General features: G+C 30.5%; 1 protein-coding gene across 1 annotated transcript in view; it reads right to left on the bottom strand.

Annotated features, from left to right (window-relative positions):
- Window positions 1–14,724, bottom strand: part of Liprin-gamma (liprin protein kazrin) — a 316,506-nt gene that overhangs the window by 172,758 nt on the left and 129,024 nt on the right. Inside the window, exon 3 of the mRNA XM_075381547.1 lies at window positions 6,429–6,571. Within this exon, the coding sequence (XP_075237662.1) occupies window positions 6,429–6,464 (36 nt within the window). The 5' untranslated portion in view covers window positions 6,465–6,571. The remainder of the gene's footprint in view (window positions 1–6,428; window positions 6,572–14,724) is intronic.

Here is a 14,724-nt window from a genome sequence, read left to right as displayed (position 1 = left end):
ATTTTATAAATAAAACATTATAATATTATACAGAGTGATTTTTTAGTCCTGTTACCCAATTTTAAATGTAATTTAAGAAAGGGAAATTTAGGTGGAATAAAAAAATGTATTTGTTACTTACAAAAGAGATTTAATAAAAAGCTATTACATAATTGTTAAAGAATATGCTCAAAATGCCCACCCCTTGCGGTTATACACGCACGGACTCTTTTCAGCATATTAGCAGAAACCATTTTAAGAGTTGCATCGGAAATATTCGTGATTACATCTGTAATATTGACTTCATCAATAGTGTAAGGATTGTTTTTGAAAGCCTCAGACTTAATATAGCCTCACAAAAAGTAGTCAAGAGATGTGAGGTCTGGGGACCTTGGATGCCATAAACCCTTGCTTATTATTCGATCATCAAAGAACTCTTGCAGAAAATCCACGGTTTCTCGAGACATGGCATGTAGCACCGTCTTGCTGAAACCAGCAATACCGTTCTTGAGGTTCCAGGAGGGACACAAATTGGCACACAATATTCCTGTATACTTCACCATTTACTGTCTGTTCGAAGAATACGGCTCTGACTATATGATGACGAGATATCGCACACCACACACCAATTTTTTCAGGATGCAAAGATATGTCTTGTAAAGCGTTAAGATTTTCAACTGCCCAAATTCGACAGTTTTGACTGTTCACAAAACCATTAAGATGGATCCAAGCCTCAACACTAAAGAACATTGTTTAAAAATTTGATTCCGTTATCATTTACGAGAGACCTAAACCGAAGGCAATATTGCAATCGCTTGTTTAAATCTGGAGGCTGAAGCTCTTGGACTAATCATATGCGATACGGATACAATTTCAATTTTTTAGTGGCTTTCTGAACACTCGAATGTGACAAACCGACTTGCGTGGAAAGTTTTTGTAAACTCTTCCATAGAGAATTGAGTAATCTTGTTTTCACATTCTCTAAAACGTCATCTGTCAAGCAAGTTGGTTCGACTGATATGTTTTCTGTCGCAAACACTACCTGTCTCTTGAAATTGACATTTTTTCTGGAGGAGGAAGACCAACAAATTTAATTTGAAATGATTATTTTACACTCACGTACGATTTCGTAGCAAAATATTGTTCAAGAATGAAATCTTGTTGTTCTATGGTAAAAGACATTCTGTTTGTAACACGACCGGAAATGGCACAAAAGTTTACACAGCTAAAGGAGAATCAACTCACACTGCCGTATCTATACCGGTTGAGTAGTGGTACCAACTTCGTGTCACAAAACAAAATTTCTCCTTAGAAAAAAATTACCAGACATTAACAATTGGGTAACAGGACTAAAAAATCTTGTACAACAAAAGAAATACACCCAAAATTTGCCTGGATGGATCAAAAAAGTTGTGGTAAAAACTTGATCAGAGAAGAGCAGTGTCACACAATTTGCAATTAATTAAAAAATGAAAAATAACGTAGAAGTTATTACTTAATGAAAATTAATACATTTTTAATAATATTAAATTAAGTACGTGAAAATAAAAAATAAATTTTTAAAGCATTAATGAAAATTCAGTACATATTTTTTTAAAAACATTAAATGAAGAAACAGAAAATTTGCAATTATTTTATATAATGTGGATCTCCAAGGTGAAGTGTTTCATCCAGAGGTCCCAGGTTTGAATCCCGGTCAGGCAAGGTGTATTCCATATGCTACAAAATTCCATTTCCTTTTTCCCATATACAGCAATGAATTAATTCATCAAGCAAAAAACAATTACTATTAATTAAAAACTTACAAAGAGAACAAATACGGTTTCTGTAAAAGAAATTTACTAAATTCTATTTTAAATAAACTTTAAGAGCAATATAAATTTGTTAATAATTTATTAAAAATGCCAACCAAAGCAAAAGATAATCATTTCTTTTACTCAGATATTGCACTAAATTACAAAAAAATAGCTTTTCTATTGTCTGCATTGACTGAGATGTATACATATATTTTTACCAAAAGTAGCAAATTTGTAATGGCTCATAATTGGTATGTATATTAACAGGTTCACTGCTACACCCACAAAAAGCAATACTTGACTACATTGCTACATTCTATCTTAACATTCTCTACTACATTCTACACTGCTGCTTTCATTCTATCTTAAATTCTTTATAATTATAATAAAAAAAAGGTGATACATAAATTTGAGCGTCACAGAATTTTAGTGAATAAGTCACAAATTAAAAAAAAAAATAAATTCAGGGAATGATGCATAAACAGGAGTCTTATAATTGCAATAGCTACATTTTATTTAAAGGCTGAAATAAGGAAAAAACTATTTCACAACGCACATGGAAAAATTTACATCCAATTTTTACTTTCCTGTCTAGACAGCGCTATAGCTATAGAAGGGAAAGTATTGTAATCAGTCCAATTTAGGCATACGGGGTTTTCACCAGATCTTGACATTTTGACACCTAAGGAAACTAAAAAACTGGATGGAAATTTTTCGGATGTTAATGTTCGTATGTACGTGTGTTCGGTTTTACATCAGCTTATCTCCAGAACTACTGGACCGATTATGACCAAACTTGGTCACATTACTTCTACATATACATCATTGATGGCATTAAATTTTCACTTAACAGATCAAGGCATATTTTTCTTAGGCACATTGTTAACAATTAAAACATAACAATAATGCAAAGAAAATCTCACCCCACTCCAAAAAAAGGTTCCTACTATTGCTACGTTGTGCATCACAGGAGAATGGTAGAATTAAATAAATGAATAATATTTAAAATGTAAAAAAGTAACTCGGTCTGGCTGGATCAGGAACTCGATCGCCCGGTTGACTTGGTACTTGGTGCGTTGAGCCTTACGGCTACACCAGTCTGCTGACTGTATAAGTGAAATTTGTTTTATGTAGGTTGTGAAATTACATTAGTTTAATTAGTGCCGACCGTCGTTGCTAGTACCGAGTCATAGCTATGCAAATTAAATACGGTATATGTGCATGCATTACTTGGAATCATTGAATTAAATAAATGAAAAAATATTACATTTAAATAAAACGATAAATATTTGAATTTAAGTTGTGTGTATAAGTCTTTCATCAGAAACATCACACAGTTGTAGGATTTTCCCAGAACATGGCTTTAGTTGCATGAGGGGAAAGTCCTATAAGTGTGTTGTCAGCCTTATTTTTTTATATCACTTATCTATTCTTTTTTATCTACAACATTTTTTTATAATAAAATAATTCAAAAGTAACTTTGACGTAGAAAAAACAAAATATTTCTAATGAAAGTAACAATTTAGAGCAATTTATTTATACTATTTACAAGTTTTTTTTTTTAATCTATAATTATTTCTATCGTGATTTAGAAAATTCAGTTACATATGTATAACCCACCGGATTGGTCTAGTGGTAAATGCGTCTTCCGAAATCAGCTGATTTGGAAGTCAAGAGTGCTAGCATTCAAGTCCTAATAAAGGCAGTTACTTTTATACGAATTTGAATACTAGATTGTGGATACCGATGTTCTTTGGTGGTTGGGTTTCAATTAACCACACATCTCAGGAATGGTCAAACTGAGACTGTACAAGATTATATTTCATTTACACTCAAACATATCATCCTCTGAAGTAATTCCGGAACGTTAATTACCGGAGGCTAAACAGGAAAAAGAAAAAAGGCACATATGTATACCACATCCCTGACACTGTATCTAATTTGTTTGCCAATCTAACTGACTATGTTATTTGACAATTAAATTTACTTTTTAATCTCTGATATTTTATTATAACAGTAATTTAAAATTCGTAACTATTGGGAAGTAGCTTAGTAATTTTTGAATTTGGCAATGCAGAAAGAAGCTAAGTATATAACTGGAATGGCAATAATTTGCTCTGTAACAATATGATGTTTTCTATTGAAAAATCTAAACAATAAAGATCCTTAGAAATTGAAAATCAGTATTACACTCAAGACATCAAAATGGGTCTCATAGCAAAGTCATATGTATAACTTAAGAACCAGAATCGGGTCTCATAGCAGTCAAACTGTTAAGTATAAAATATATTATTAAATAAAGATGTAGAGGGTTTTTGTTTGTTCAGGATAAATAAAAAAAATACTCAATCAATGGCAACAAATTTTTACAAAAAAATATATATATATGTAGTAGTGGAAATTCGCTGGTTGAAGCATAAACTTTAATGACCTGAATTAATGAACTATGAACAGCAAGTCTCTATCACTGTGTGAGCTGGGTTTGAGTTTGAATTGAATGATTTGAATAAATTGGGTGAATAATATTACAAAAATAATAAAATTAAATTTACATTAGAAAAAACCAATATTATTAATTAAAGAAAATGAGGGTTTTTATTTGTTTGGGATAAACAAAAATACTACTTGATCAATAGAAACTAAATGTTTACTCATGTTTCTTTGCATAACTGAGAAGATTTTTAGATATATTTCATCTTGAAGAACCGATAAGTTACTTTCAAATTTTCAGCATACATTCGTATTATACCATGGAAGGTTTCAAGCTGCAGACCAATGCCCTAGCTCCCATGAAGGTTAAAATATTAAAAATATTCATCAGTACGGTAAACTTTTAAAGATATTCATTAAAGAAAAAAAGATTAATCATTTTACTTCATTATTATATTTCTGCCTACGTGGTAAAGAAATAAGTTATGAATTTTTCATCGTCAAAGGTGTGCATACTTTAGTTACCATAACTACTATTCTGTCTTTTGTAATTTAGTTTCTTTATCAGGTTTCTATAAAGTCTGAATAATTTAATTATTACTTATCAGTATTATTATCAGCAGCTGTGTGGTTTGACTGTTGTGCACATGCGCACATTGGAAGCTGCACGCAAGACTGTGAGGGGAGAGAAAGCACTGTCACTCTGGCAGTGCCGATCCTAATGTGCTGGTGGAAGGTAGTTTTTTTTTTTACTCCGCATTGTGTATGGAGTGTTCCTTGTTAATTCTCTTTTCTAGTTTAGTCGGTGGAAGGTACATGAAAGTGGTTTAGTTGTTTTTTTCAGTAGTGATGGAAGAAAGGGCTATTTGAATGCTAAATATTTCCAAAAACACGCTGGAAGGGCGAAAGAGAAGGTAATTAGTAAAAACTAATTATGTATTTGTTTCTGTGTAAATAGAAATTTAAATTAAGCACCGTTGGACTACAGTGTTTTTAAGCGGACATTTTATTAAGTTATCCAATAATACTGAAAAATATTTGTACTGATATTTTATTATTTATCAGTTAAACTGAATACAGTTTTTAAGGACAATGTGTTTAAAATGTATACCATATTATTGAATGTGATACAGTGCAGAATTAGATTATTATCCTGCTTCCAGCTATTCTATTTGATACATTTTTTTGTTGATTACTTATTTTACAGAAAACCATGGCCTTGTAAAGGTCCAGAAAAAATTTTTCTGGTGCAGCACTTCCACCAATTTTAGTTACGAGCTGCCACTGATAAAACTATATATATATATAGAGTTTTCACAATGGTTTTCCCCTCTGATCTATCAAGGTTAAATGCTGGGACATTTTTTTTTATCCATAAAGTTACTTATTTACCTATTCCTGATAAAATGTATATAATGTACTGGTCAGAATGAAAGATTTATTTATACGACACAGTAGGGTGGCATATGGGAATAAATGATTTTGAATTGTTTATTGCAAAGTTATATAAAGTTGAACTGACAGGACAATTATGATGTCAATTTGTCCCCTAGTGAATGTCATTCAGTTACAATGTAGAATTGGTTGGGACAGCATCCCCAATCTGGAGTAAACATAGTTTACAAAAGTAGTGATAATCATGAATCTAACAGAATGAGAATTTTGTTATCATCTTCAATTTTGACATCACAATCCAATTATATCAGCTAATACTGGAAAGAACTGGATTTATAATTTTTAAGTTACAAAGTTCAGTAATGAGTAAGAAGCATTTAAGCCTATTAATAAATATCTGAACATCAAGAAAAATGGAAATTTTTGAAAAATGAACCATGTTCCTGAATGGCGATATAATTTAGCCTGCAATATTACCTCATCTTTTTTTTATTATAAAACGATTTTAAAAAATTTAACTTCTCTTATCATTTTCATAGCATTAATGAAATTGAAGCACATATTTATAAAGAGACAGAAGTGGTTTCTATTGACATCAAATAGTTACATTTATTTAAATCATCCATTCCAAATAAGCCACCGTTTATTAACGAATAAGATAATGTAAACAGGAATGAGGAATTAGTTGAAAGTGTCTACTCATAAATGTACATAAATTTACAAGAACTAACAAAAAAGTATAATTTTTTATTAAAAATTATATTATATTTTTAATTAACTTTTCATAGTTTCAAGTACATTAAAAAATAAAAAGTTACAAAAACTAACCTGTGCGTCTATAAGAAGACGTTTCATCAGGGACATCGAAGTATATTGAAGATAATCCTGCTGGCCATATTTGGAGCAGGTTAAATTTTCATCCACTAGTGTAGCTGAAATTTGATGATTCAGCCCTTCCAGTACATGAATCGCTGTAACAAAAAAAAGAAATTTATTCATTTCAACAACAGTAGGCTGATGTCCAATTAAATAGTTTACCTCCTGCTACTTTCTTATGATTAAAATTGAATTCTATAGTAATTGATAATTCAAAAGCTGACTATGAATTGAACCTATAATATTAATTATACTATGGGATAAATGGATAATTAATTTTAAATAAATAAACATATATGATGTGGTTTAACAAATTCAAAGTTGGTCATATGAGCAAACATGACTAACCTATACTCATTTGATTTTATGGTGAATGTTTAATCAAATCCTGTGCGAAACACAGTACTTTGTACGTTTCTGTACAGTAGTAGATGACCAAATGGATAGTAATTTTAGGTTACTGTATTACTGAAGACACTCAATTGTTATAAAGTTAATTTTTTACACAACCTTTTTTTTGGGTACAATTTCTAAAAACCACCTTTCCAGACATGAATTTTTTCATTTATTACATTTAACTATAATATTAAATCATACAATTTTTTACAACATAGGATTTTGCTTTTCTTTTTTTTATTTATTTTGAATTTATAATTTTTCCATTTCGTTTCCAAAAAAAACTTTTAATTATTTACTGTTTAATTATAATAATGTATTTTAATATATTTATATGCTATTACTTTTTTTTAAGGCATTTTGTTCATATTTTCTCCCACTAACAAATTATAATGTTATATAATCTTTAGGCATGTGTAGTTATAAATTACTATAAAAGAAAAGATCATGTGTAAATGAAACAACAGCATATTAAGAGGTAGGTTTAAAAATGCTCACAATTATATAATACATTAAAAGAATTGTGTATGTATACATACAACAGATTTTCAGTGTTATATCTATAGGATTAGAATAGAAAAAGTAATTATTATAATTATTTGAATAAATAAGCCATCTAAAGATTGATAAACATAAGTTTTTAGAATAACTGATAAAAGATAAAATGGAAAATAGACATCTCAATTAGATAATATAGAAAAACATAAATGTTGAATGAAACTGATAAAATGAAATAACTTCACTTAAGATTTATTAAAAACAAATAGAAAAACATAAATGATGAATGAAACTGATAAAATGAAATAACTTTCACTTAAGATTTATTAAAAACAAACTCGTAACATTTGGTTCTTAACTAGGATCTGGTGCGATTAGAATAAGACAGATACAACAAAACCAAATAATAAATTATAATCATGACAAGAACTGTTTAAATAATACTTAGTTTCACTTCAGGGCATATTAACTCAAACCACAAAAGCACAGTGGTAGAAATTCAAATAAGTTGAAGAAAATTAATAAAGATGAAAGAGTAACACAAACAAAAGGATAATAGAACTAATCAGAGGAGAAAACAAAATGATATTCAACATTTTAGAGCTGGAAAATAAGATTAAAAAACCGGCTGCAGGAAACTGGTGAGTGATAAAGGAGACCGGGAGAAAATGTTAAGATCATATAAAAGGGGAAAGATGACTAAAAGAACAATTTAAAGCTGAAGTGCTTGGAGTAAATTACCTACATAAAGTCTTGCTTCTGGAGGAAAACATAATATTTACTTAAGAAAAATTCTGTTAACAAATTAAAAAAATTATTGCTAACCTTAAATATGAAACAAAATTTCTTATAAAATATTCTAAATTTCCAATACATTTTATAACTATAATCATTATTGTTATTTGTAGAATATGTAATGTAATAAAACATTTTTAAAACTTAAATGTTTAACCATAAAATATAAAACACCAAAAATCAATAATCGTATAATCAAAATCGCAGTAAATAGCAGTAAGTAGCAATTTTCCAATGATGCAGTTTACAATAATCAATTAAAAATTACCCTCCTCTACTAAATATTATTAAATTTATAAACTTAGTTTTGTTTTATAATAAAATATTATTTATAGTAATTATGAAAATATCTTTAATTTATGAAATTTTAATAAAAATTTCATACTCTACTATCATTGTGAAATGCATAAATTTGAATCAATAAAGGCCAATAATTGTATATTATTGAAAACAAATTAATATTCTATTTTAGTACTACTTAAAAGAGAATTTTAAAGTATATATTTATTATATGTATGATTAAATTAACAATATTGCCTACAATTGTTAATTAATTACAAAAATATTATTATTGTTCCATCTGACTAGCAGCGCATTCTGTTCGTAAACATTTCATTTATAGTGTAACCAATAAAAAATTTCACAGGTATCGAGCGGTAATCTAACCTTCAAACTAAAACTTATTTTATTTAACGTATATAAACTGGTTAGTTAAGTTAAAAAAATATACGTTACGTTAATTTTTAATTTTATTTAAATTAAAAAAAATAAAATTTTGTAAGAAAATATATATTAAAAAACAAAATATTGATAAAAGTACATAAAATAAAAATGCAACAAGTGTAAAAATTTATTAGTTATAGTAGAAATATGAGAGCCTACGCAGAAATAAATGTCATCTATATTTTACAGACTGCTTTTAAAGCAATATTTAATGGATGATCTCACGCATGTGATGGAGCAAGCAAACAAATGCACGTCTGTTTGAATAAAATATTGTACAGAGCTATTTGTAATAATATATAACACAGAATATCATAAATAGTTATTCGCTACATTCATTACACTTGATAAATTTAACAACAAAATTTTGTTTTATGGTTCTAAAGATTTTTTTTGATTTATATATTTTCTCTCTATAAATAAAAATTAAAGTAGATCTAATGCAAGTAAATGTTGCCTGAAAACTTTTTTCTCCAAGAAAGTAAATATAAAGCAATAGGTAGGAGTAATACATCATTTCATATTTCAATAGCGAAAGAAGTGTACAATACTGAATTCAATTTTTCACTGTAGACTACAACCTAAAGTAAAAAAAATAAAATATATTTTGAGAAAAAAAGTTTCCCAAGCTTTCTAAATCCTTTTACAATATAACGTCAAAAAATAATATCTTCTTTTTCTATCAATATAATGTAATTCATTCGCACAATAATAAAAACGAATTAGGCCGGTAATTACATTTATAACCTTTAGAAAGATTATTTTCATAGGAATTTACTTTACTTATCATTTTACAATCTGCACAAATAAATATATAATTTATTCAACAATATTAAGTTTATATAATAAATATAAAATTGTCTTAATAGATTTTTTAATACGGATAAATTTTTGTTATAATCTAGTTATTTATACAAAGTGATTCAGGAGGATAGGGCAATACTTTGACAAATCATTCTAGAGGCTAAAAATAAGAAAAAAGTTCATATAAACATAGGTCCAAAAACGCTTCGTTAGCGAGTTATACAGGATGAAAGATTTCGTCCGAGTTTCAGTTCCTCTGAGTAAATTAAGGCTTTCTGAAATTCTGGGAAGGTCAATTAAGGGGCAAATTCATTTGTTTCTTATGGTTTTTGAGCTAGGAAATTGAAACAAATAAGTCCCAGAACTGTATCTCTCTTAATTTCGAAGATATACCGTGTAAAACGCCAAAAATAAGGTCAAAAAACACATTTTTTTACGTTTGACGTACAATAACGTTGTTAGATTGGCAATAAATCATACATTTTTTAAACATAAATTGTAGAGAATTTAATTATAAGAAGATTGATGTGAATAATGTCAACAAAAAAGAAATACAATTTTAAACATGTCGACTTTTATTAAAAACAAAACCGACGAAAACTTAGAAGAAAATGTTACAAAAAAGAAATGTGAAATGTGTAGGAGCTCCATCAAGTTGGTAATACATTTCAATTCGTTTTGCTAAGGGAATATTTTCCAGCAATATAATAAAATCATTACGTAAAAATTCCAGATAATTTCTCTCTGTAACACAATGTTTGTAATATGAAAGGACTAATTAATTGGTCATCTATGATAACACACCAAACATGCACTGAAAATCGTTGCTGGAAATTTTTTCCACTGTAGCATGTGGGTTTTCTTCAGACCACCGATGCGCATTCTGTGTTTTTTTTTATTCCGTTACGAGTGAAAGTAGCTTCATCCTAAAATAGTATAAATGGGATTAAACGTTGATTCCTGTTAACCCATTGACAAATCCGCAGCCGGTTGGCGTAGTCACCCGGCTGGAGATGTTGCACTTAATGAATATGAAAAGGATGCAATCCGTTATTATTTAACGTCCTCCATACTCTACATTGTGAAATATCGATGCGTGTTGCAATTCATCGCGTGCTCGTTGCCGGACTACGTTGAACTATCTGCTAAATGTTTTCACCTTCATCAGCATGATTTGCTTGTCGTTCAGATGAAATATGAGCGCTGGAAAGTGTACCATTCTCACGAAGATTATCAAAAATTCTAATAAATACTTAACGATTTGGTACAACACGACCAAGATACCTATGTCGATATTCCGTAATCGCTTCCGCAGCACTTCCATTGCAAAATCCATAGATGAAAATCACGTCGGCATATTCGGCATTAGTGAAGATACGCGGCATTTTTCAAAATAAAAGCAAACAGAATTTCACTTTTTTTAATAGACGTCATTTTTATGCACTGTAAAATTAATACAAAATTACACTTCTTAACAGTTTTCTGAAATTTTTACAATAAGAATTCGACGTAATACTGCAAACACGATTGATCAGCGAAAGGTTATTTAACACCACAATTAACTGATAACAATGAGTAGTATTTAAACAAATTGTGATGAAAAAAGTCAGTGTTGCAAACTTGTTTTCCGTAGGTCTAAAATTATTGAACCTACTAGACACATCTGTAACATTTCTTTTTTTGTAACATTTTCTTCTAAGTTTTCCTCGATTTTGTTGTTAATAAAAGTCGACATGTTTAAAATTTAATTGTTTTTTTGACATTATTTACATCAATTTTCTTATAATTAAATTCTCTACAATTTATGTTTAAAAAATGTATGATTTATTGCTAATTTAACAACGTTATAGTACGTCAAACGTGAAAATATGTGTTTTTTGACGCTATTTTTGGCGCTTTACATGGGATATCCTAGAAACTAAGAGACATACAGTTCTAGGACCTATTTTTTTTCGATTTCCCAGCTCAAAAACCATAAGAAACAATTGAATTTGCCCCGTAATTGACCTTCCCAGAATTTCAGAAAGCCTTAATTTATCCGGAGGAACTGAAACTCGGGCGAAAATTTTCACTCTGTATAACTCGCTAACGAAGCGTTTTCGGACTTATGTTTATATGAACTTTTTTCTTATTTTTAGCCTCTAGAATGAGTTGTCAAAGTATTGCCTTACCCTCCTGAATCACTCTGTATACAGTGTCCCACGAAGAAACTTTCAGAACATATTTTACTGGTGAAAATAATAAAAAAATTACATATAATCATAATTCTGGAAACGCGTTGTTTTCCAGTTACGCCTAGCGAAACATTTCGCCCGGATTTCATCCCTTCTAATAAAAAGAAGCCCTACTGCAATTTTTGGGATTGAAATTAAGAAGTAAAGGTGATGATTTCTTATGTAATTTGAGGCGGAAAAGAAGATAAAAAAAGATCTCAAAACTGTAACTTTTTTAACTTATTATTTCGTAAAAGTGGTTTCATCAATAATTTACTTTAACAGCGTGGTTTAAAAGCTAATGAAACTAAGTTTAACCGCTAGGGGTAATCTGTTGGCCGCAATTTTTGAACTTTCTGCAGGCGGAAAGAATGAAGATTCTTTCTTTCGGTAGGATTCATCACACTTTGTTTTTTGATAAACCAGTGCGACGTGAAATTCGCCTTGTACTGGTGTGCTTCGGCTACGCTGAAACACACCATATTCATCATAAACACGATGATTTACTTGGCGTTTCACAGAAAACGAACACGTTGGAAATGACTGTTTTGTTCCTAAATGCTGAAACACCGATGAATGTTTAAAAATAATATTTAAAAAATAATGTTTATTAAGTATAGAAAAAATAATGTGATTTTCTGTCTATTTTTGCTTCAATAAAATACCGATTTTTAGAAGTTTTTATTTACTTTTCATTGGCTGTATTTATATTAATATTCTCAGAATTAAATTCTCTACAAGTTTTTTTATTAAATCTTTCGCATTTATTATTCAACTAGCTGTACCACCACGCTTCGCTGTGACACATTGTGGTTACATGGATGAAAAATGAGAAACAAAACAAAGCATACGTTTCATAGAAGTTTAATTCTGCAATACTTGTGGATATACAATATTTTTTGTTTTTCTACTGTCTGCGTAGATATAAAGGCTATCTGGTTTGCAGACTCGGGAACACGCAACATACAGTTGCCCATGTGAGAAGCAATCCGCATCTAAATCTAAACCACACGATTCTAAAGATTGACCATGAGCTTTATTGACTGTGATTGCAAATGCCAATCAAATTGGGAATTGCAATCTTTTAAATTAAAATGGTGTATCGGTCGGGATCATGGATATTCGAGGAATGAGGACATCTTCAACTTTGAAAGGCCCCGTTAAAATCGTTGCTTCCACTACGTTTTGGCCGATTAATATTCCGCAACAGGATAATTGGCACACCTATTTTCAATTTTAATACGTGTGGTGGCATCCCTGGCAGATCAAGTGAGTTTAAAAATTCCGTCGGATAATTAACTATTTCATCTGCTTCCACAACGGTGTCTATCGACTTATATGTAATTTCCTCATTTTGAATGCCGGATTGAATAACATTATTAAGTTGATAGACATCTTTATTTTTTGCGGCAAGGATAGCTCGTTCACCGATCCGATCGTGATTTCTATGATTAATTTGAATATCAGGAAATACTTTTTCGATCGGTTCTTCTTTCGATGTTACTAAATTACAAAAATTATCAGGAAATGAATGATATTCGTCTAGACGTCTCATCGACTGTCAGCTGTCCGTTTCCAATGTCCAGTAACTGTCGTGAGAATACCTCAGCTGATGGATCATTCTGCAACTGGACACGCATATTCGTAGTCGACTGCAATGTACGTACGTGTCGCCACAGCGTTGAATATTTCAGGCAAGCATTTATTTCGTCTGCTGGTGTCGATCGAGAAATTACAGGCAATGTTTGCCTAAAATCTCCTGCGAGCAATATCAAAGCATTTCCGAACGGTTGAACGTTTCCACGCAAATCTCATAACGATCGATCAAGAGCTTTAAGCGATTTTTTATGCGCCATCGTGCATTCATCCCAAACAATGAGTTTACATTTTTGTAATACTTTTCCCGTATAGGATGCTTTGGAAATATTGCACGTGGGAGTCTCGATGATTTGCATGTTTAACGGCAACTTCAGAGCTGAATGCGCAGTCCTTCCACCTGGTAACAATGTCGCAGCTATTCCAGACGAAGCAAGAGCTAAGGCTGTCATTTTTCGATCGAACCGTTGCTAGAATCAATCTAATGAGGAATGTTTTCCCAGTTCCTCCTGGCGCATCCAAGAAGAAAGTCCCCCCAACTCCGTCATTTATCATTTGCATTATGCGATCATAAATGCCTTTCTGTTCACGCTTTAATTTGGGAATGTTTGATCGGACATATGACTGAAGATCACCGATGTTGGAACTCTGTTCACGGCGTAAATTCACATCAAATGAAGCCATCGCAGCTCGGGTGGGTGCTGGCATTCCCAATCGACTAAGAACTTTATTTGCATTAGCTAAGCACTTGTCTTCAATATTTATCAATACTTCGTTGTAAATGCCTTCTGTAAATTCAGACAAAAGTGAATATTTAACCTAACAAAGGATTTTTTGGTCATTATGTAGGGATATTATTTTCTATGTATTTGGTTATTTCGGCTTTTTTTGTTTGCGTAGTCTTAAGTCTATCAGGGTTATAAGAAAGTTGGTGTTTTAATTTATTTACTGTAAGTCATCCTTCTTGGTGGCTTTTCTTTTTGCTTTGGTGTTTTTTTTTTGTTTTTTTTTTTTTTAATAAAATACAGATGTTTTAGCTGTTAAATATAATTCAAAGAAATTTGTTAATTAATCAGTTGTGATTTTGTTTACATTGGCAACGGCCATACGGGCTCTTTGTGATTGGTCGTTGTGTTTGACAGCGGCAATCTTGCATTGATCTGATTGGTTTTCCTTTGTTTACATTTCCAAATTAAAAATGTACAAATTAAAAATAGATAGAT

This window comes from Lycorma delicatula, chromosome 13, assembly GCF_047948215.1.
Source record: "Lycorma delicatula isolate Av1 chromosome 13, ASM4794821v1, whole genome shotgun sequence".
Classification (NCBI taxonomy): domain Eukaryota; kingdom Metazoa; phylum Arthropoda; class Insecta; order Hemiptera; family Fulgoridae; genus Lycorma; species Lycorma delicatula.
Note: the sequence above shows the minus strand (reverse complement) of the source record. Positions and strands in the feature narration are given on the sequence as shown.